Source organism: Gopherus evgoodei, chromosome 11 (assembly GCF_007399415.2).
Source record: "Gopherus evgoodei ecotype Sinaloan lineage chromosome 11, rGopEvg1_v1.p, whole genome shotgun sequence".
Taxonomy (NCBI): domain Eukaryota; kingdom Metazoa; phylum Chordata; order Testudines; family Testudinidae; genus Gopherus; species Gopherus evgoodei.
Window position 1 is genome coordinate 21,469,450 of NC_044332.1, and position 21,460 is coordinate 21,490,909.

The window sequence follows — 21,460 nt, forward strand, 5'->3', positions numbered from 1 at the left end:
GTGTGGAACTGGAGAGTTACATTTATTGAGAACAGAAGCTGAATAAGTATAATGGACACTTTATTAAGAAAAGAACTTACTATGATGGTCAGGCACGTTAACAGCAACAGTGCTTTGAAAAGGCACTTCTGGTATAAGCCCTTGCCATATACTTCCAATTTTTTTTTTCAAAATCTATCCTGTTGGACTAAAATATGTATCCTTATTTTCAAAGATATAAAATGTTCTCAAACTTACTTTTATTTTTGTACAAGCTGATCATAAACTAGCTACACATGTGCACAACCTTAAACTTGATTCTAAGTTAGTCAATATCTTGTTTTCCAAATTTGGTAGATAATTCTCCCTGAAAAATACATCATTTGAAAAAGTGGCCAAGTGCCTCTATATTAATACCGGCTATCATCTACAGCAGAGTTTCTCAACCTTTTTGATACCAGGGACTGGCTTGCTCCCTTCCTAAACTGTGTCAGGGAGATATCAGGGCCCGGTGCCGGTTCACAGACCGGTCGCTGAGAAACACTGATCTACAGGCACTGGTGAGAGCATTGAGCTATCCAGCAACCTGGTTGTACTCACAATTCTGACAGACTACAAAAAGTGAACACTTCTAATGAAATAGCCTGCTCTCTGGAAAGCTGCATTTCAAAAAAAAGGTATGATTGTTCCCAAGCTGAGAGTTTGTAACTAATGAAAGCCCAGAACTGACTGCAGACTTTTCCATAGCAGATTTCAAGTTGAGGTGACTACAGTTCCCTGTTCAGTTGACCGGGAAGATGAGTTTTTTCCTGAGTGTGAAACTGGGCTGTGGCATCTGCTTCCCTTGGTTCAGCCTGTCATTCTTCCTGCTCACCTCCCGGTTCACTGCTGTCAGGATCGAGAGAATATCCTCTCCTCTGCCAAAAGATTAGAATCTCAGCATTAGCAACAGCAAAGGGGTTCACCTAACCTGCTGTCCACTAACACCTTTTGATTGCTTAAAGATGCTACTGCATTATCCCATATCCTGATCAAAGCCAGCAGCGCGTGCTCTGTGGAATGAGCAAATAATGGATTTTACTTTATTATGCTACACTGAACAACTTACAGTGGCTGATCTGTAATTGCTGTCTTCTAAACAAGTGAGTTGGATCCTATTTAGGTATTTCTCTTTGTATGTATGTAGGAGCAGTGTGTGTGTGAGATTCTCTCTATTTTATACAGAGAGAGACCTGTCTCTGTGTGTACAAATACATGCGTGTATAGGTACATGCTCCCATCCTTGCCTCCATACAAATATCTGCAGATACCTGACTGAGGTGCAACTCACTTATGTAGGAGACAGCAACTACAGATCAGTTGTAATAGGATTTTATATTATACATGTGTGTCATTCTTCATCCTCAGATTTACACAACACTTGTATCAATGAGGGTTGTAGGGTACTCTCCAGGTGAGGCAGATGTGTGCAGAGAACACCCAACCACTCCACTAATTGCACCACTTGTATAAAGCCTTGTCTACACAAGAAGCTAGCACTGGTTTAACTTGTCAGTTTAAAAACTGACATTGGTAAGGGTATCTGCGTAGATTTGCACCTATTTAATTAAATCACAGCTTAAGTTCAACAGGTGCAATTTTGTATAGACAAGGTGTAAGGCTAAGAATGAAGAGGTGACAAAATGTATGTACATATACAAATCAGTGTTAAAAGCTTTTATGAATAAGACAGAAATAAGTTGTACTAACCGTGGACAGCTCTTCTCCAAGTGCTCACATAGTGACTGTATGTACCAAGTGCCCTGGGTTGTACTTCTGTAGGAAACAAAATCCTTCATGGTGGCCATTCCAAGCAGGAAGTCTGCCTCATCTGGAATGCACTCCAGTTGAAATCTTGCATCTGCCTCTACAGAAGAATCCAGCTCTGCAGAATCTGTTTCTATATGTACCCCTTTCTGGAATGTGTCACCTTGGCAGGCCTGAATGAAGAACACTTTTGGTTTTCCAGCAAGTGAGGGACAGTTCATGCCAGTGAAAGAAGTGGTTAGTTCCTGGATGGATGTTTCCTGCCCATCAGTACCAAATACAATGCCTTTATCACCATGGGAGAGGATGCAGCAAACAAAGCAGTCCCGGTCACGGTGGTCCATGTTCCTGTAGACGTGCACTGTGTGACGGATTTGCTCTGCAGTGAGGTCTTTGTGCTCTGCTATCTCAAAGTGAAGTTTGGTAAAGACCTTTCTCAGAGCCGCTGGAGAGTAAACAGAAGGGGCAATGGGGGCAGACATTTTGTAACTTTTACTAAATAAATTAATCAGTAACTAAAGAGAATTAGGTTCATGCTTTTTTCCCCCACCCTTATACATTTAATTCTACACCCCCATCACTTATGTTTTCAGAATGGGAATTTATCTCTGCTACCACAGCAATGAGCATGAGAGAGGAAATGAGGGAGTAGTGATCTCATATTGTCAATATTTTCATTAACAACTTCCATGATAGAGTAGAGAGCATACTTTATCAAATTTGCAAATGACATCTTTCTTGAAATGTGGTGCCCAGAATTGGACACAGTGCTCCAGCTAAAACCTCACCAGGGCTGACTGGAGCAGAACAATCACCTCCTATCTTATCTACAACCTTCCTGTTAACACATCCTAGAATGACATTTGCTTCTTTTCCCAATAGCATCACATTGTTGACTCATTAAATCTGTGATGCGGTATAATCCCCAGATCCCCTTCTATAATATGGCTGCTTAGCCAATTATTCTCCATTTTGTATTTAGGCATTGGATTTTGCCTTCGTAAGTGCAAAGACCTGCACTTGTCATTATTGAATGTTGTCTTACTGATTCCAAAACAATTCTTCATTGTATCAAGATCATTGTGAATTCTAATCCTGTCCTCCAAAGTGCTGGCTACCCCTCCTAGCTTGGTGTCAGCCACAGATTTTACAAAAGTACTCTCTACTCCATCATGCAAGTTGTTAATGAAAATATTAAATAGTACTGGATCCAGGACAGACCACTGTGGAACCCCACCTGATATATCCCATCTCAGTCTGACAGTGAACGCCATGATAACTAGTTAAGTACATTTCATACAATAGGCAAGACCTCTTCCCCTCTCTCAGATTACTCCAATTTCCCTGGAGTTCACAGATATGCAAACTGCGCCTGAATTTTTCTAGTCCTTGCTGTACCTGCATCGGCGTCTGTTCCGTTCCGGTCTTTTATGTTTTGAAGTTTAGGCACCTCTGATCTTGCTTTTGTAAAGTCATGATTGTTCAGGATCACGCAGATTCCACGGGGTCGGCTGCTCATTTTGTACATGTCAGGCTGTTTGGGAAAACAGATGAACAACAACCCACAACCTGAGCTGTGGCAAGCGTCATTCACATTTCATATACTCCTGCTGCACATTCAATGGGTTCAGCCTAATGCCCAGTTCCAGTGCACAGCAGCTGGAGAGCTGCACTAATGGGGAAGCCAATGATTCTCCCTACACTGTCTCTTCATTGCAGGCTCTGTGCCACCTGCTTCCTTCTGTGGTGTACGGGGTGTGCTGAGGTCGGGATGCTCCATCAGCTACTTAGTCACCATGGCTGCAAATGACATAACTTAGGGGCATTGCGGGGGGTCTCCCTTCTGCCTACCTCAACCACCACCTTCTCTCCTCATCTTCTTGCTCCAGCTCACCACTCCTTATCCTCACACAAAGCACTCGCTCCTTCCCTGCTGTCTGATGTACAGGCCCCATCATCCCCCTCAGCTACCCCTCCAACCATTCCCTCACTGCTCACTTCAGACCCATTATTCATCCTGCCCGTTGTCTCCCTTGGTTTTCAGTCTGATTGCTTTTACTTGTACCTGCCCATTTCCTTCCCCTGCCTCCACTTTACATTTAACTTTTTTCCACCCTATAAATTTCTTCCCCACCCTGCTCCTCGCTCCCACCCTCTCTGTACAGTTCAGTCTCCTGCCCTCCCCATTCTCCTAGATTCTCTCCCCACCTCCTGTGAGATCTCACCCTTGGATCGCTTCCCACCCTCCCCTAGTATCTTCCCCCACTGGAGCCACCCCCGATAGTCCTTCTCCTCAATCATATCCTGCCTGCCCCTGACTCTTCCCCCGTCAAACAGCTCTTTTCTGCTCCCGCATCCAGTCCCTTCCCCACTCTAGTGCATCACATCTCCCTCTGTCTTAATTCTGCCTCCAGCACTTTCTCACTCTCCTCATCTATGGCCACCTCCTGACAGTGTTCACCCTGTGGCCCCCTCTGCTCCCCTCACAGGGCCTTGTCTGGTCATCTTCACTCTCACACCTATGCTCTCCTTTTCCCCCAGTACTCCTAAGCCTTCCTGCCTCCCCCAGGGGCCAGGCAGAGATAGGGCTATTAGGCCAAGAGCAGAAGGGAATGTTAGTACCCTCTGCTGTCCAGAAGTGAAACTGCAGGGTTTAGAGCCAAAGGAGAAAATTTTTACCTGAATTTTTTCTCTGTTAGCAGCTGCTCTCCTTATTCATTACTCATAGCTCATGCCCCTGCCTGTGGCATTTGGGGGTGTGATCCACTGTTACTGCTGGAGGCTTCAGGGCTAGGCTGAGGTGCCACCCTCCAGTTTTGGCCACCCCCTTGCAAGCTCGAGCAGCGCTCTTTGCCTTCTCCCGCCCCCCTGGTATTTTTGGAAAGTATCAGGGACAGGTCATGGGCTTCTGTGAATTTTTTATTGCCTGCAACTTGTCCCTGACTTTTACTAAAAATACCCATGACAGAATCTTAACCTTAATCATGAGAATCCCGACTCACAGCCAGAGGAAGGGGAGCTGTGTAGGAGCCCCCACACACCTGGGAGGTACTGGATCCTTTCAGGGGGGTTTTCCCCTTCCAGCCCAGCTCTGTCGCAGGGATTACCCCTGGCACTGGCCCGATCGCTTCCTCCTCGTCCTTATACTCTCCCTCAGAAGCCTCACTGAACATTTCTGCATTGGAGTTGTGGCTCCTGAGGGCAGGGTGGGGCCTGGGCCCTAGCAGCACAAGGGTCAGATGGCTGGGACCAGGCAGGGCATACATCCCCTGCTGTAGAGCCTGCAAATGCTTTTTCAGAGAGAGGTCCTTAGATTTAAAACTGGGTGTTTACAGGACAGCTTTGTCCTGCTAGAGCAGGGGCAGAGGACTAAAGGAGGGAGGCAAGGTGGCTGAAACCACCATGCTCTGTTCACTAGATCCAGGGGCAGAGTAGGAGGAAGATTAGAAGTCTCAACTGCACAAAAATGAATAAAAACCAATTTAAAATAAAATTGACAGGAGAAACTGATCCACCACCATGTTCCACCTGAGCTGGAGGACGGAGACCAGTCCTGGAGCCTGCAGCAACAACAATGCACCGCCTCCACAGGTAAGGTCAGCCCTGAGTAGCAAATGAGGAGAGACACCGGTGCAACAGCAACTCCAGTATGGTGCCTGGAGAAGCTGAGAGTGAAGTAGAGAAAACGGCCTTATAGAGCTGCCATCGCTGTAAAACCGTAGCATTCTGTTCTTATAATGAATGGCAATATTTGGAAGAATCAAATGGGCTGGGGGTCAGGATGAGATATTTAGCATCTAGCAGGATAGCTGACAATCAAAATTTTCATCTTTGTTTAAAAGAAAAACCCAACCATCCAACCCTAACACAGAGCAACTCCGCTCTCTGGCACTGCTTAACAGGGTTAACTCACTCTGCCCTTCCTCTGTTCAAGAAATGGGCCCCTTCCAGCTACCCCGTGAAACAAAAGACTTTCTAGTAACAGATTCGCTGAAGCTTAATAACTGTGCTCCATTCTGCCTGTGCCCCAACTGACACGGCTTCAGAAGAACAAATATCCCATAAGTGACCTGTTTCCACCTCACAGACAGCCTCTCTGCACAGAGAGAAAAAACTCACATCAAAATGTCCAGCTCATGCCAATCACTGAAAGGCTAACCGCTGTTGTGACAAGCTGGTAGGGTTTTATTTTCACAGACAGATACGTCTGCTGCTTAATACTCTCCCTTCCCACCATCTGCCCAACACAACAATATCCCATATACAGCCAGATCCCCTAAAGTAACTTTTAATCCTGATTTACCTGCTGGATTTCTTCCTGGATGCCTGGAGAATCGGATGCAGTCTGAGAAGGCCAAAGGCTGTCCCGGACTAAAATAATCCAGAGAGAGAGAGTCAGGCATAGAACTAGATAAAGCATAAAATTTTATCATCTGGGAAATTTACCTTTAAAAGGTCCAGTAGTCTGCTCCTGAGACACGTGTGTAATTCCTGTTAGCAGTAATGCAAAGTACAATGAGTACTACCCTCTGACTTCAGTAAGGTGTGCGAGGGCTTTGGCTGCAAAAAGTGTTTTGTTTCAAAGTGGCCCAACTGGAGTAAAATGACACAGGAATTGATCCTGTGCCAACTGAAAAAAAAATTATAAAACTGCTCAATGAATTCACTGGGAGCAGGCCCAGGCCCCTAACGCTCTGCTTCTTGTGTATCAAGGTATGCTGCTAGGATAATAGCTATTTATCTAAAGGGTTTTTCATCCACTCTCACAACTGTGCTGACAAGCCAAATACTGAACTGGTAAAGCTATTTATCCGATAGGAATTTCAACTCCCTATCTACTGTACTGACAAAAGCCAAAGTACAGGTAAAGCATGAATTTTCTATGGTTCCCTAGTCCTTTCCTTTTTTGGTACATAATTGTGAAAGCATTACATGGTAAGTGAGTACCTTTCAAATCGCAGGGCCTTTCTGCACAGACCTTGACTACTGGATCCATAGTACCCACTCCCTTTCTGGCTAACACCAGATTAACTCTATGAAATCTCCTTGCCTCCAGGAATGGATTTTGAACGTTTTTGTGTGTATGTATAGAGTGAAAAATAATACTACCTCCCTGGCAGCTACTGTTCTTCAGCTAGAGATCACAAAATACTTTTAAAGGAGATCATTATCATTATCCCCCACTTTACTGAGCTGCCCCAGGTCACCCAGCAGGCCACAGACAGAGCTGGTATTAGAACGAAGATCACTCAAGTCCCAATACAGTGCTCGATCCACTATGCCACATAGTCTGCTGGGGAGGCAAAGACTTCTTAGAGTCCTTAACTAGATACACTGATATTAAATAGACCATTTTTTCCCTGCACTCCTTGGGGCTCAGAGCCTGCATCAGCATCTCCGTGAAGTCAATGAGACAGCGCATGGATCTGTGTTCAGGAGCCTGAGGCAGGACTACAGCCTGCGTGTAAAATAAAATACCTGCTACAGACAGCAGGCATCTCTGATACTCCTTGCATATTCATTGCAATAAAGAGCATTTTTAAAAGAAAATCTCACTAGAGTAACTATGAAAAATAAGGGGCTTTAAAACAGTGGGGGTGGTTAGACATGATCAAATAAATAGAGCTCACTTTGTAACTATATATAGAGGTGGGACAAGACAGGTAGATGGATTAAAAAGAATGTGACAGATGTGGGAAAAAGAGGTGAAAATTCATTAAGGAAGTTCTAAATGGCATCTCCTTGGAAGCTAATCTGTCAGTTACCTTCAGAGACTCTTGTTTGGCCTCCAGGTTCTTCCGTGATGTACATTTCCACTGCATGGGAAAGAAATTTGTTGTTTAGATGCTTAGCACATTAAGCTAATGTGTCAATTCAAAAGTAACTGATGTGAAAGAGGCCATTTTTACCATTTCGGTCTAATTCATACTCTTCGATTTTCTTCAGAAGGCTTTTGTCAATTTTCTCACAAATAGTCTTGAGGATTTCTAGGTTTTCTTCTGCCAGTAGTCCCTTCTTCTCCATCTCAATGAAAACATTGATCAGTGTCTGGGCAATTAAAAAGACAATTTTCTGCTAGAGATAGAATTTACTTTCCCTCCACATTCTCCAGTCTAGAGGTGCCTCTTCTTGTGGAGCCGTAGCCTCAGAGACACTGATCATCCTCCACACCACAGTACACCACACCACTGTGAATGGAGGCTACTCAGACTCTGGTAGGATGGGCCCACAGTGGTGATCTCATATTTATACTGTGCTTTTCATTTAAAGGATTCCCATGGGGCACTAACTAACAATTGCTGAACTACGTATTGGAATCACTTCAACTACTCCTCAAGAACAGCTGCCTCTGGAAGGAAAACAGGCAAAGGGGTCTCAACAGCCAAAAGTGCAGTGGAACGTAGACAGGCCGAGCAACAGTGCCACATAGGAATCTGCTCATGCCTGAGCATTCATCTGACTCAGCAGAAGCAACCGAGACCTCAGTTCCATCTCTCATCAAAAGATGATTCCTCCAGCAGAGCAGAGCCCCCATCTCCATATTGGATCTGACGTGACTTTTGTGTATTTTTCTTTGTAATGAGAGAAAATGAAAAGTTCAATCCACTACCCCTTCCGTTCTACTACTTCTATCCTGTCTATTTAGATTATAAGATCTTCGGCACAGGGAACTGTCTACTGCTTATTTGTTTATACAGTATCTAGCACAATAGGGCCACAGTCTGGACACTACAGTAAAAAACATGATTAATAATAATGAAGCATATAAGCCATCTAGTCCCTAGCCAGAAATATTCCTGATTGGAGGTGGGGGAAGGGAAGTGGTGTTAAGATGTGGAAACATAGGGTGGCCATTCCCAAAGAAGCCCTGTTTTCCCACTCCACCCTAAACAACTTCTGGATCTGCTAAAGGCAATGAAACAATTCTTACCATCTCATTGTCCAGCTTGCACTTCGGAAGCTCTTTGATCAGAAGAAACTTCAAAGATTTCAACTCATCTGTTGTTATGTTTTCTGAGAGCTGGAAGAGCAGGTACCTGGTAGGAAAACAGGGAGTTGCTTCGCTCAGTATGAGCCAGTTGGTATCTGAGCTTTATTTAATATTGTGCTGGCAAGCTACTAAGCGCTCACTAGAAGCATACATGGCACAAAATGTGAAAACTGTATGAGATACACACACACACACACACACACATAATGTATTTTTTTCCACAGAGACACAAATGTTAACACAAAATAAATCATTTTTTTTTTAATCTCGCTTGGTCCCAGGACAACCTGGAATTCAAACATAGTTCTTTTTATGCAGCCAAAATGAGTTAGTTTTGAAAAACTAAGTTGAGCTGCCCAACCAGAACCCAATATGGGCTGATGGCTTTTACAGGTCAGTTATTAGTCAATGCTTTTTCTCAGTTTTCATCACTTACCAATAACTCCCCAAGTTCCTAACGTGCTATAGTCTATGATAAATACACTGAGACATAACAGATCAGTTTACACTGCAGTCATATTTATACTGGCAGGTGAATGCCCACAGAGATGCTTTGTTCCACATCTATCTTACAGCCAGCATCAAGACCCTCTGTGGAGCTGAAAAACCTCAAACTGGGACCATTCACATGTGAGGTGTGTGTGTATTTTAATCAAATTCATAGAACAAAATCCAGAGTTTGTCCTGCAGCACTGCGGAGGCAATCTAACTTGCAGATGCACCAAAAACAAGTTTGGCTCTTTAAACATCTGGGACCATTAAACAGCTTTACAGGATGCCACTGAACTACCGACAGGCAACTTTAAAGGCAGATGCTGGTGGAGAAGGGTATCCTCCTTTACTGAACTCTCAGGACAGAAGCACACACATTGGTGAGAGGGAAGGGAATGGAAGGAAGGATGGATTTGCATTGTATGCATGTTATCTCAGACCACAGCCAGGGACTACTGTACAGCCGAGTCTCCACTCAGTCAATGAGCAATAAGGATGGACTCAAACTCAAAACCAGAGCTGGGCAGAAGTCATGTGGGGGCCCTCAAGGAATGGTGCTTTTATGGGAGGCAGACAGCTGCTGTATATTCTGCGCAGGATACCCTTCTCTCAGGAGCAAGCAGCTAATCTAACCCAACCCGCTCTAGAATCAGGGGTGTACTGAACTGTCCTAACTAGACAGACAATGAATACAAGCCTCTTGCCTCAGCTTCCTTGTAAATCCCACATTACAACAGTTACTGCCCATGCTCCACATCAAGGAAAGCCACTTATATCAGCCAAGTGCACTCTCCTTGGATTCCCGCCTGCTGAGAAGAGGAATTTGTTTATTAGGAAAGGAAGATGCTGGTTTTCATTTTCAGGCTCGGGCCAGACACACCCACAACTCCAATTGAAACATCATACAGAATTTGGACCTAAAGTGTTTAATGTTACTTATCCAGACCAGGAGTTTGGTTTTCTGAAAATAGGCTGCTCTTTAGTCTGAGCACTAATACTATGTAATCCTCCAATTTAATTAAACAGCTGCAGCCGGATCCTCAGTAAAACACGGAACAGCTGAGAAAGGCAATAGTGCAAAGACCTTTTCTGCTTTTGCAGCTTTTGGTCCTAGTGCCAATTTGTGATGGCCTGGCCCCTGATATAAAGAAGACAGTCTCGGGGCTGCTCTATATTCTGACTGTCACCAGCAGTCATTCTAGCATCTGGACACAAGGGCACCCAAATCAAGCTCATACCAGCCAGGGATTTCCCCCCATTCTAGGAGAAGCCTCAGATGGTCACTCATGCCACATGTAAATCTGCTTTGCCCTGCTAGAACAATGCAAATACAGACTTCATGGGTCTGAGAATCTGACCCCTCCCCTGGGATGAATTACTGTTTCCAATCTACTATCTATCATTTATTATTTGCAGGCTGTTTAAGTTGCATCAGTGTCAAATTTACATACATTTACTGTACAGTAACATGCACATCAAGGTAGCAATTAATTTATACACATTATGAAAAGGACTGAATAACTGTTCTGCAGACTTAATGTGCCTCCTATTAACGTCAATGGCAAAACTTCCATTGATTTCGCTGGGAAGAGGCCGAGGCCCTCAGGCAGCACTTATGGACAAACCACTGGTACAAATCCCATGAAAATCATTACCATAATTTATACTTAATTTTTCATGAGGCATTAGATCCCCCACCAATATGATACAGAGCTACCCACCTGAACTGAGATACCTTTGCCCGCCCTGGAATTTGAAGCTCCCTCTCCATCTCCTCTCTGCTGGAACTCAGTTTATCAGTCAGAAGGTCTATGCGGTTTATCCTGAACAGCAGCTCCTTTAAGAAGGACAGATCGTCTTCCTCCATCATGCCCTTTTCCTCAAGCGCTAGGAATAAGGCCTCAGGATCACGGATGCCTTCCTGCTTCCGCAGTGGGATGTGTTCCAGGCTTAGAAACTTCAGAGCCACCAGGTCTTCTGTGGCCAGAGCCTCACTGATGGTGTAGAGGAGCTTGTGGAAGTCCATCTTCCTCAGACAGTTGACAAAAGGTTATTTCAGTGGTAGATAAAAGGAAAGAAGGGTCCCAAGTGGTCTCTGTTTAGACTGTGAATAAGAAAACAGCTGCATGTATCTGGTATGGCAGCAATTTGCAAATAGTCTCATAATAAACTTTGTACCTATTTATTTTTTCATTGGTCCCTTGGAGCTGCTATGCCTTTATTCATTCTAGTATTAGAGTCAGGGCATCGGGTGTGTGGGGGCTGGGTATGTGTGTGGGGTGCAGCAGTCAGGGCAGGGGGCTGGGGTGTGTGAGGAAGGTGCATGAGTCAGTGCATGAGGTGTGGGGGGGCTAGAGATGGGGGGGTGCTGGAGTCAGGGCTGGGGTTGTGCGGGGTGCAGAGGTCAGGGCAGAGGGCTGAGTATGTTAGAGTGGGGTGCAGGAATGAGGGCAGGGGCTTGGGGGGGAGTTGGGACTCCTGGGCTCCGGGAAGGGGCTGGTGTTTGACACTCGGGGGAGGAGTGCTGGGAGTGAGGACTCTAGATTCCTACATTTCCAGCTGGGCTCTAGTCGTTCGAGAGGATGGAGGGCAGACAGAGACTAGGGCTCTGAACTCTGGACTCCTGGGTTCTGCCCTCAATGCCGGAGGGGAGCAGGGTCCAGTGACCTGGGCTGGGGAAAAAGGCGTGACCCAGCTGTTCCCAGGTCCAGCAGGTGGTGAGCCGCAGCCCCCGGGCTCAGGATCGGCTTGTGGGATGCAGCCTGCCCCAGTACAGAGCCGAGCTCATCCCGGCACCGGCGGTCCAACCCCAGAGCAGCCTGCCTGAGTCCAGGGAGCGGGGCTGGCCGTGCCTGGGGCAGGCGGGCGCATGGCCCAGCTGGGACCCAGGACCCTTCCCCACTTACAGGCCTCAAGGGCACCGCAACTCCTGTTGGGCCGGCTCCCTCTTCCTGCCACCGCTAGCAGGGCCACTCAGACTCCGTGGACACCAGGTAGCGGTATGGACATGCTAACCCGGAAACACAACCTTCCGCCGGAACTGATGGAGGTTGGGAAAGCATATGCAAATACCGGCAGGAGGGGTGGAGAAGAGTGGGCTGGGCCAAGCAGGATTTTTAATGGCATGCTACTGCCTGCCAGGATCCCAGCTGCCAGCCCTCGCTCAGCCCGCTGCTGAACCCAGGTCATCTTTGGCACGCATGCCATAGGTTGCCGACCCCTGTCCTACACCCACTGAAGTCAGTGATAAATCTCAGTTGACTTCTGCGCATCTCCCGGAAGCGGCCAGCATGTCCCTGCAGCCCCTGGATACAGGGGTGATCAGGGAAGCTCCACGTGCTGCCCCCGCCCCCAGTGCTGACTCCACAGCTTCCATTAGACAGGAACTGGAGCTGTGGGGGCAGCGTCTGCAGGCACGGGTGTGACCGTGTATCCCATAAGTCTCCATGGGAACATGCTTATGAATATATATATGCCATAACTGGAATATGTTTTATGCTACATATGCCATGTAACATATCTATGTAAAGGTTATGATCTACAGAATATATTCCTCCTATTTGTATGCATGAATCATTTTTGTACTTGAAGTTAGGAATATTGGCTGTACACTTGCTTGATTTCTATTGAGAAAGGAATGTGCAAATTAAATGCCCAGTCAAGAACCACTTGAGCCAACAATGAACTCTAAGACACCAATCCATATCAGAGCTTTCTCAGCAATGTGGCTCGGCTGGTAAGAAACTCAGTCATGCATGGACATGTGACTTGCCCATGTGATTCCATCTTGGAGCTGGACTTTGCATAGGTGAGAGGATGGGAGGAGGGGCTCCCCCCATAAGAAAAAGTCTATTTAAGCCTGTGGGATACCCCCTCCATTTGATCTTCAGCTGACTAAAGAGATGGCCTCTCCACCCCAAGGAAACCTGAAAGAGACTGGAACTGGAACAAAGGTCAGTAACTACAGGAGGTGTGAGTGATTGCTGGACCCAGAGCAGAAGGAGATTAGTCTGTAAAAGGAAGCTTACTGGAACTGGTGAGGTTTTTATCTGCACTCAGTTGTCTTACTGTATTAGATGCAGACTTGTGTGTTTTGTTTTATTTTGCTCAGTAATTCACTTTGTTCTGTCTGTTACTACTTGGAACCAGTTAAATCCTACTTTCTGTATTTAATAACATCACTTTCTACTTATTAATTAACCCAGATTATTAATATCTGGGGGGGAACAGCTGTGCATCTCTCTCTATCAGTGTTATATAGGGCAAACAAATTATGAGTTTATCCTGATAAGCTTTACATAGAGTAAAACGGATTTATTTGGGGTTTAGATTCCATTAGGAGTCAGGCATCTGAGTGTTACAGAAGTGTGCCTGTCTTTAAGTTGCTTTCAGTTAAGTCTGCAGCTTTGGGGCAGGTGGTTCAGACCTTAAGTGTTTGGCTCAACAAGACAGGCTGCTGGAGTCTCAAGCTGGCAGGAAAGCAGGGGCAGTTCCCAGGGGGGTTTCTGTGATCCAGCCAGTCACAGCATGCACTGCACAGAGCCATGGGGCTGCGCCTCAGCCTAGGTACCAGTCATGCTGGCCACTCCCGGGAGCAGCACGGAGCCAGGGCAGGCAGAGCGAACCTGCCTTAGCCCAGCCATGCTGCCAACCAGGAGCTGCCTGAGGTAAGCGCTACCCAGCTGGAGCCTGCAGGCCAAACCCCCTCCTGTACCCCAACCCCTGCCCCAGGTAAGAGCCGCCTCCCAGACCCCGAACACCTTGGCCCCAGCTCAGAGCTCCTGCTGCACCCCCAGCCCCACTCCAGAGCCCTCCCCCCGTTCTGCACTGCAACCCCCTGCCCCAGCGAGTGAAAATGAGTGAGACAGGGGAAGAGCGGGGGGGGGGGCCCTGAAACACCTGAGAAGCCACCTCTGGCTGTAAGCTGAGAGCCGCGCCCTCTTGCCCCGACAGCACGAATCCTGTGCAACCTGCGTCCTTCGCTGTGTGCCGCACCCTGGCCCTTCCTCAGCACTTCACAAGGGCGACTATGAGCCCCCAGCCCCGTTTTACAGCGGGGGACACTGAGGCACAGGGCCTTGCTCCAGCTCCCCCAGCGGCCTGGGCCCCCGCCCCCGCCCAGGGCTCCAGGCACTAGGCCGCGCTGAGATGTAGGGGGCTCGAACCAGGCGCAGGGACAACGCTAACCCGCCCCGGAGCGCCCCGCGCCGGCCCGCCTGAGCAAGAGGGCGCTGCCCGCTGCAGCCCGCGCCCGCCAGCCAGCGCGCTCCACCGCCCGCCTTCCCCGGCAGCCTGAGCAGCTCCGCCGCCTCGCGCAGCGGCGCGACCAACCCGGCAGCCCCGGGCCTCCGCCTGCCCCGCCACACGCCCGGAGAAGCCGCCACGGCGCCCTCGGCCGTCCAGAAACCTCCCTCCCCGCGTCACTCCGTGCTGCCCCGCCCCCGCTGGGGCCCCGCGCCTCACCTGCCCCGCACGCTCATGCCGCTGCGGGTAACAAAGAGACGCGGCGCTGGCGGCGAAGCCAGCCCCGAGCCATTCAGAGGCGGGGAGTGGGGGCAGGGCCTGAGGTGTAGTGAAAGACGTGCCCGGCCTCAGCCCGGCCACACATGAAGCGCTGACGGGGCGGGGGGGGGGACAGTGGCGGCCCCAGTTTCTGGCCTTGGTGCAGCCCGAAAGGAGGCGCCGTGTTCATGGCTCCACGCCCCCGTGGTGCCACGTGCGCTGGGTGTTTTGTTACCCTTGGCAGTAGGGGGACTGCAAAGTTCCTTCCTGCTTCTGGGAGATGACTCCCTGGAGGGCTCAAGTGCAGAGGTTAATGTGTGCCAGGGCTGAGCGCTGGCATCGCTAGGCCTGGCTGGTCACCCCTAGGCTTGGTAGTTCATAGCCTGAGCCCCAGCCTCTCTTTCATGGCAAATTAAAAACTGATCAAATGTAGACTGTGATTTTTTTCCTCCTGCCCCTCCTCAATAAAAAAAAGTACTGGAGCTTTAACAAAGACAGCACAAATGTTTCTCAGGCATGTAAATTAAATAGATACTATAAACCCAATAATCCAATCTTCTGGCATTTCAGGGTTACAAAATATCTAAAGTTCTAATTTATAACAACAAAGGGGGAGGAGGAGTCATGCAGATATGCCCAAACCATCTAAGGTTTTCAGGCCTTCTTAATGCACCATAAAGAAGCAAAGTATGTTTTTTCACCTTAGGAAAATCAACAACAAAGAAGAACTTTGTAGATTAACACAATTTAAATGGAGTTTCATAACAAGTCAGTTTACAGCAAGCTGTAGCCCAGTGAGTCTCAAAACTTTTGTACTGGTGACCCCCTTTGACATAACAAGCCTCTGAGTGACACCCCCCCCCTTATAAATTAAAAATCCTTTTTAATATATTTAACACCATTATAACTTGGAGGAAAAGCAGTGTTTGGGGTGGAGGCTGACAGCTTGTGACACCCCCCCCCCCATGTAATAACCTTGCAACCGCCTGGGGGGGTCACAACTGTCAGTTTGAAACCCCCTGCTGTACCTAGTGCTTATAGTCAACTTTTAATGAATGTCTTTCTGCAGTAAAATGGATTAGACACCACATGCCAAACATCCTTAGTTAATCCTAGGGATGGATTTACATATGTATTTAAAGTTAAGCACATGGCTTAAGTGCTTTGCTGAATCAGTCTTATGCCTTACAGATGAAACCAGCTGTGCCATATCTTAAAGGAACATTCCCTTAGTTGATGCCTCGTGGCCTATTTCCCATATCGCTATAAAACCTTCTGTGTTGCCAAAAAAAAAAAAAAGATTAGCTTTTGAGCTCTTTGGGACAGGGATCATCTTTTTGTTCTGCAATTGTACAGCTCCTAGCACCAGGGGATCCTAAAAATTGACTATGAATCCTAGGGACCATGGTAATACAAATAATAATAGTAATACTTTGCAGGATATAAACAAATAGATGATTTTTAGGTTGTACAGTGCCAAGCAGATTACTGCTACACAAGTAAAATTTCTGTATTTTCCACTCCAGGCATCTGATGAAGTGAGTTTTGCCCATGAAAGCTTATGCTTAAATAAATGTGTTAGTCTCTAAGGTGCTACAAGGCCTCCTCGTTTTTGCTGATACAGATTAACACAGCTACCACTCTGAAAAGTAAAAGTGCTGTATTTCTGATTTTTGCACTATAAGCAGATTATGTGTTGCTGTCCCTTAAAAATAAATTCTGCTGTCCTTTGTTCCTTGAAACACAAATGACCAGCCCAGTCCTTATTCATGCAAACTCCCACTGACATCAATGAGAGTTCACCAGAGTCAGTAAGAACGGGGGGAAAGACCTCAGGCTTTAGCCTACGATATTAATAAAATTATTACCCTAAGATTAATACAAAATAAAAATATCATTTCAGAAATAGCTGGCAATGTGTGGGTCCCAATGAGCCTTTTTTAGGCTGGAACAAAATCTCTTGTGAGCAATCTGAGAGGTATCTCACTAAAGTGACAGCTGTATATTCACAGGCAGCATGAGTCATCTGTGAAAGGGCACCAACCGTTCTAAAGCCAGCTCCTGAGATACTTGGTACTTACGTTTTAACTACAAAGTTGTCCCACCTCACGGTCTTCACTGCAATCAGTTCTCCAGGCTGCTTTTAAGGTTAGTGGTAACTCAGCCACATTTTTACATGAAGGCAAGCAGTATACACACAATCTAATGCAAGACTTCCTGGTCGCCTGGCTTGCCTGGCTGCTGATGGGAAGTGTGATGCATTAAGATGCATGTTTATTCCTGTAACCACATTGCTTGAGCAGTATGTTTAAAGGGGGCGTGGCATGGGGGAGTCAGCGCCTTGTAATGTCATTTCCTTTTCCACTCCCCACCCCCAAAAGATACAGCACCCGGAAATCCTAACACACTTGTGTGTCATTTCACCATATTTTCAAAATCGTAAACAAGTCAGTTTAGTGGTATCTGTTTTAGGGCTGTGGAATGCTCAAAAGTTTAGTTTTGGCGGGTTGTTTTAAATGTGTGCTGGTGTCATTATGGCTAGCTTCTGACTCAACAGCAGTGACGTACATATTCCACAGGGCAGTGGATTTTTTTTCAATCATTTTGTGTCTGAATGAGCTGAACCGTCTTCAGATATGTTAACGACTGTTATAAAGAGGACTGTGATTAGCGATTCTATATGTCCACTGAAGGTAGGACAAGAAGTAATCTGCAGCAGATAATTAGATATTAGGAAAAACTATAAGGATAGTTAAACTCTGGAATAGGCTTCCAAGGGAGGTTGTGGAATCGCCATCACTGGAAGTGTTTAAGAGCTGGTGGGAAAAACACCAGTCAGGAATAGTCTAAGACAGTGGTTCTCAACCAGGGACACACATGCCCTGGGGTAGGGGGGTATGCAGAGGTCTTCTAGAGGATACATTAACTCATCTAGCTTTTTGCCTACTTTTACAATGTCTACATAAAAAGCACTAGCAAAATCAATGCAAACTAAAATTTCATAGGTTTCAGAGTAGCAGCCATGTTAGTTGGTATCCACAAAAAGAAACAGGAGTACTTGTGGCACCTTTATTTATACTGAGCATAAGCTTTCGTGGGCTACAGCCCACTTTATCAGATCCATAGACTGGAACATATAGTAGGAAGATAGATATAAATACAGACAGAGAACATGAAAAGGTGGAAGTTGTCATACCAACTCTAAGAGGCTAATTAATTAAGATGCGCTATTATCAGCAGGAGAAAAAAAACTTTTGTAGTGATCATCAAGATGGCCCATTTCAGACAGTTGACAAAAAGGTGTGAGGATACTTAACATGGGGAAATAGATTCAATTTGTGTAATGACCCAGCCACTCCCAGTCTCTAGTCAAGCCAAAGTTAATAGTATCTAGTCTGCATATTAATTCACATTCATACTGCTCTATGTACTGAAATGTAAGTACAATCAATATGTATATTCCAGATGATTTATTTTATAATTATATAATTCTAATTAAATTAGAAAGTAAGCAATGGTTCAGTACCAGTGTTCTGTGACTCTTTGTATTTTTATATCTGATTTTGTAAACAAGTAGTTTTTAAGTGAGTTGAAACTTGGGGGCACACAAGACAAATCAGACTCCTGAACAGGGTACAGTAGTCTGGCCAGGTTGAAAGCCACTAAGGTTTACATGGTACTGCTTCAATGCCGGGGGCTGGACTTGATGACTTTTCAAGGTCCCTTCCAGCCCTCGATTTCTATCCTGAAACACTCAATGAGTGTGGTTAACATTCCTTCTGAGTTAATGAATAGCTTTGAAAGCCTCCACACTTGGCATTTCTCTGCCCTTAAAAAAAACTGTTCATCACACTGAACACTCATTCCACTGGACTGTTTGTTCCTTGTAAACACAGAGAACATTCTACTCAGTATAGCATTACGTCTTGAACCAGCAGTTTACGTGATCAAAGAAAAAATGGCTTTTATAGATGTAATAATTAAAAAAAAAAACACGGTAGGACATCCAGGAGTTCCAAAAGAAGATCCTATTACATCAAGTGAAAAACATAGACATAAGGTCACTTTAGGCATGTCAGGTGGAGAATACCTTCAGATCTGGGTTTTAGGCTTGGGCCAGTCTGACTGATTGCAAAGTCACATTTAACATTGTGTTAACTCCTAATTTTCTAATGAACACAAATCCTGAAGAAAAAGCAGCTTTTGCATTAATTCTACAATCACATACTGCTGTGTAAATCAAGTGCAAATCCACTGATGTAAAACCAGTGTAAGTAAAGGAAGATTAAGGCCAAGGTGGGAATAAAGGTGCTGCCTGGAAAAAGATTTCTACCTACAGAAAATCTTTGGCACTTAAAATAGCATATTGTGTGGGGAAATTCCTGAAGTGGTGTCATGGTGAGTAGTTGCTTTACTGCAACAGAAAAAGATGGGGGGAAGCCCACGAATGAAATTTAGGGACTTCCCAAACAAAGCAATGAAGCAGAATTTTCTACTCAAAAGTATTTAGGACAAAAACAAACAAACAAGCCACTTTTCTGTTTAGTATGACTCTTGGTAGCACCTATCTATCTGCCTAGCTACACTGTCTGAGGGTACGGCCAGGGCCGTCCTTAGGCATAGGCAACATAGGCAGCTGCGTAGGGCACCTGAAAATTTGGGGCACCACTGGGTTTCAGGCCTTGGCTACACTACAGAGTTGCAGCGCTGGTGAGGGGGTTACAGTGCTGCAACTTAGGATGTGGCCACACTTGCAAAGCACGGCCAGCGCTGCAACTCCCTGGTTGCAGCGCTGGCTGTACACCCGGTCGAGCCTCAGGTGTAGGGGATCCAGCGCTGGTGATCCAGCGCTGGTCAGCAAGTGTGGACACCCACCAGCACTTTTATTGACCTCCGTGGCATAAGGAGGTATCCCAGCATACCTTAGAAGCCTCTCTGGTAATCATGCACACTCCACTGCCCTGGGCTCAGCTGACCCCTCCTTTAAATGCCCCGGAATTTTAAAAATCCCCTTCCTGTTTGCTCAGCCAGGTGTGGAGTGCAATCAATCATTCAATCAATCAGCGACCATGCCTCCACGCCCCAAACGAGCCCCAGCATGGAACAATTCGGAGCTGCAGGACCTCATCAGTGTTTGGGGTGAGGAGGCTGTGCAAGCACAGCTGCGCTTCAGAAGGAGAAATTATGATACCTATGGGCAGATATCGCAGTCCTTGCTGACAAGGGGCCATGAACGGGATGCGTTGCAGTGCAGGGTCAAAATTAAAGAGCTGAGGAGTGCTTACTGCAAAGCCCGTGAGGGAAATCGCCACTCAGGAGCTGCCCCCACAACCTGCCGTTTTTACAAAGAGCTGGATGCCATACTTGGGTGTGACCCCACTGCCAATCCGAGGACCACGATGGAGAGTTCACAGCAGGGAGAAGTGGGGGAGGGTGTAGAGGAAGCCGACAGTGAGGCTACTGGCGTGGAGGGAGACACCCCGGAGTAGCAGGAGGCATGCAGCCAGGAGCTCTTCTCAAACCAGGAGGAGGCTAGCCAGTCGCAGCAGCAGGAAGTTGCTGGTGAGGAAGAAACTGAGGAGCGTGCTCGGGGTAAGTAGATTTTTATGTTTTGGGAGAGGAGGGTTTGGGTTATGGCTGCCTGCATGCATGCCTAAACGTGGAATAGCCCATTGATTTGCTCTATCACGTCTCTGTAATCTGCCTCGGTAATCTCTTGAAAAGTTGCAGCCAGAGCATTTGCAATTTGCTTTCTCAAGTTGATCGGGAGAGCCACCGTGGTCCTTGTCCCAGTCAGGCTAACTCGTCCGATCCACTGTGCAGCGAGGGGTGGGGGGACCATGGCTGCACACAGGCAAGCTGCATAGGAGCCAGGGCAGAATCCACATTGCTGTAGAAGACCCTCCCTCTCTTCCCATGTTACACGCAGCAGTGATATATCTGGCAGTAGGAAACCCTGTTGAGAATTTAGGGATACTTGAGTGCAGGGCGCCAGGTTCGCGGTCCCACCCCCCAGCCCCGCGGTGCTCTCTGGTCACCCCCCCCTTTCCCAGCACGTAGCTATCCCCGCGGTGCGCTCCGGTGTTCCCCCCCGCCCCTCCCAGCAGGCATCCAGCCCCATGGTGCACTCCGGTGTTCCAAGCACGTTGGTAGCCCCGCGGTGCGCTCCGGTGTTCCCCCCACCCTCCCAGCAGGCAGCCAGCCCCGCGGTGCGCTCCGGTGTTCCCCCCACCCCTCCCAGCAGGCATCCAGCCCCGCGGTGCGCTCTGGTGTTCCCCCACCCCTCCCAGCAGGCAGTCAGCCCCGCGGTGCGATCCGGTGTTCCAAGCACATTGGTAGCCCCGCGGTGCGTTCTGGTGTTCCCCCCACCCCTCCCAGCAGGCAGCCAGCACAGCTGTGCTTTTTTCCCCCCCTCACCAGCAGGACGGCATTAACGCCTCCCCCCCCAGCAGCAGCTCGCCACCTTCCTGTTCACTACTGTCCCCTGTGCAGGACACCAGCTACGTCCTGTACCCAGTGCAGATAAACCCCAGTGACCCATTGGTCAATTCCCCCTCCCAAGGCGAACTCGGGGGAAAAACACTCACCCCATTGCTCGCCATGACTTAGCTTCCCTGGCCTCTCTGTGTTATGTGAGGTATGTGCGAAGGATGCTACCAAAAGTCTAAAAACTCCTTCACTGTGTGATAA

At 47.2% G+C, this 21,460-nt stretch overlaps 1 protein-coding gene across 3 annotated transcripts; it reads right to left on the reverse strand.

The window, feature by feature from the left end:
* Positions 1 to 43: 43 nt before the first annotated feature.
* Positions 44 to 17,070, reverse strand: CASP8 (caspase 8). 3 transcript variants are annotated; one of them, XM_030579733.1, is made up of 10 exons: positions 16,852 to 17,070; positions 10,990 to 11,372; positions 8,717 to 8,822; positions 7,695 to 7,833; positions 7,551 to 7,601; positions 6,232 to 6,276; positions 6,089 to 6,156; positions 3,184 to 3,319; positions 1,729 to 2,230; positions 44 to 896 (listed from the first exon to the last, which is right to left on the reverse strand). In XM_030579733.1, the coding sequence occupies exons 2-10, from the start codon at positions 11,292 to 11,294 to the stop codon at positions 761 to 763; spliced, it is 1,488 nt and encodes a 495-aa protein (XP_030435593.1). In that variant the 5' UTR covers positions 11,295 to 11,372; positions 16,852 to 17,070; the 3' UTR covers positions 44 to 760. The 3 variants fall into 3 exon arrangements, with proteins under 3 accessions (XP_030435593.1, XP_030435592.1, XP_030435594.1); XM_030579732.1 differs by lacking the exon at positions 16,852 to 17,070 and adding an exon at positions 14,732 to 14,930; XM_030579734.1 differs by lacking the exons at positions 6,232 to 6,276; positions 16,852 to 17,070 and adding an exon at positions 14,732 to 14,929.
* Positions 17,071 to 21,460: the final 4,390 nt, after the last annotated feature.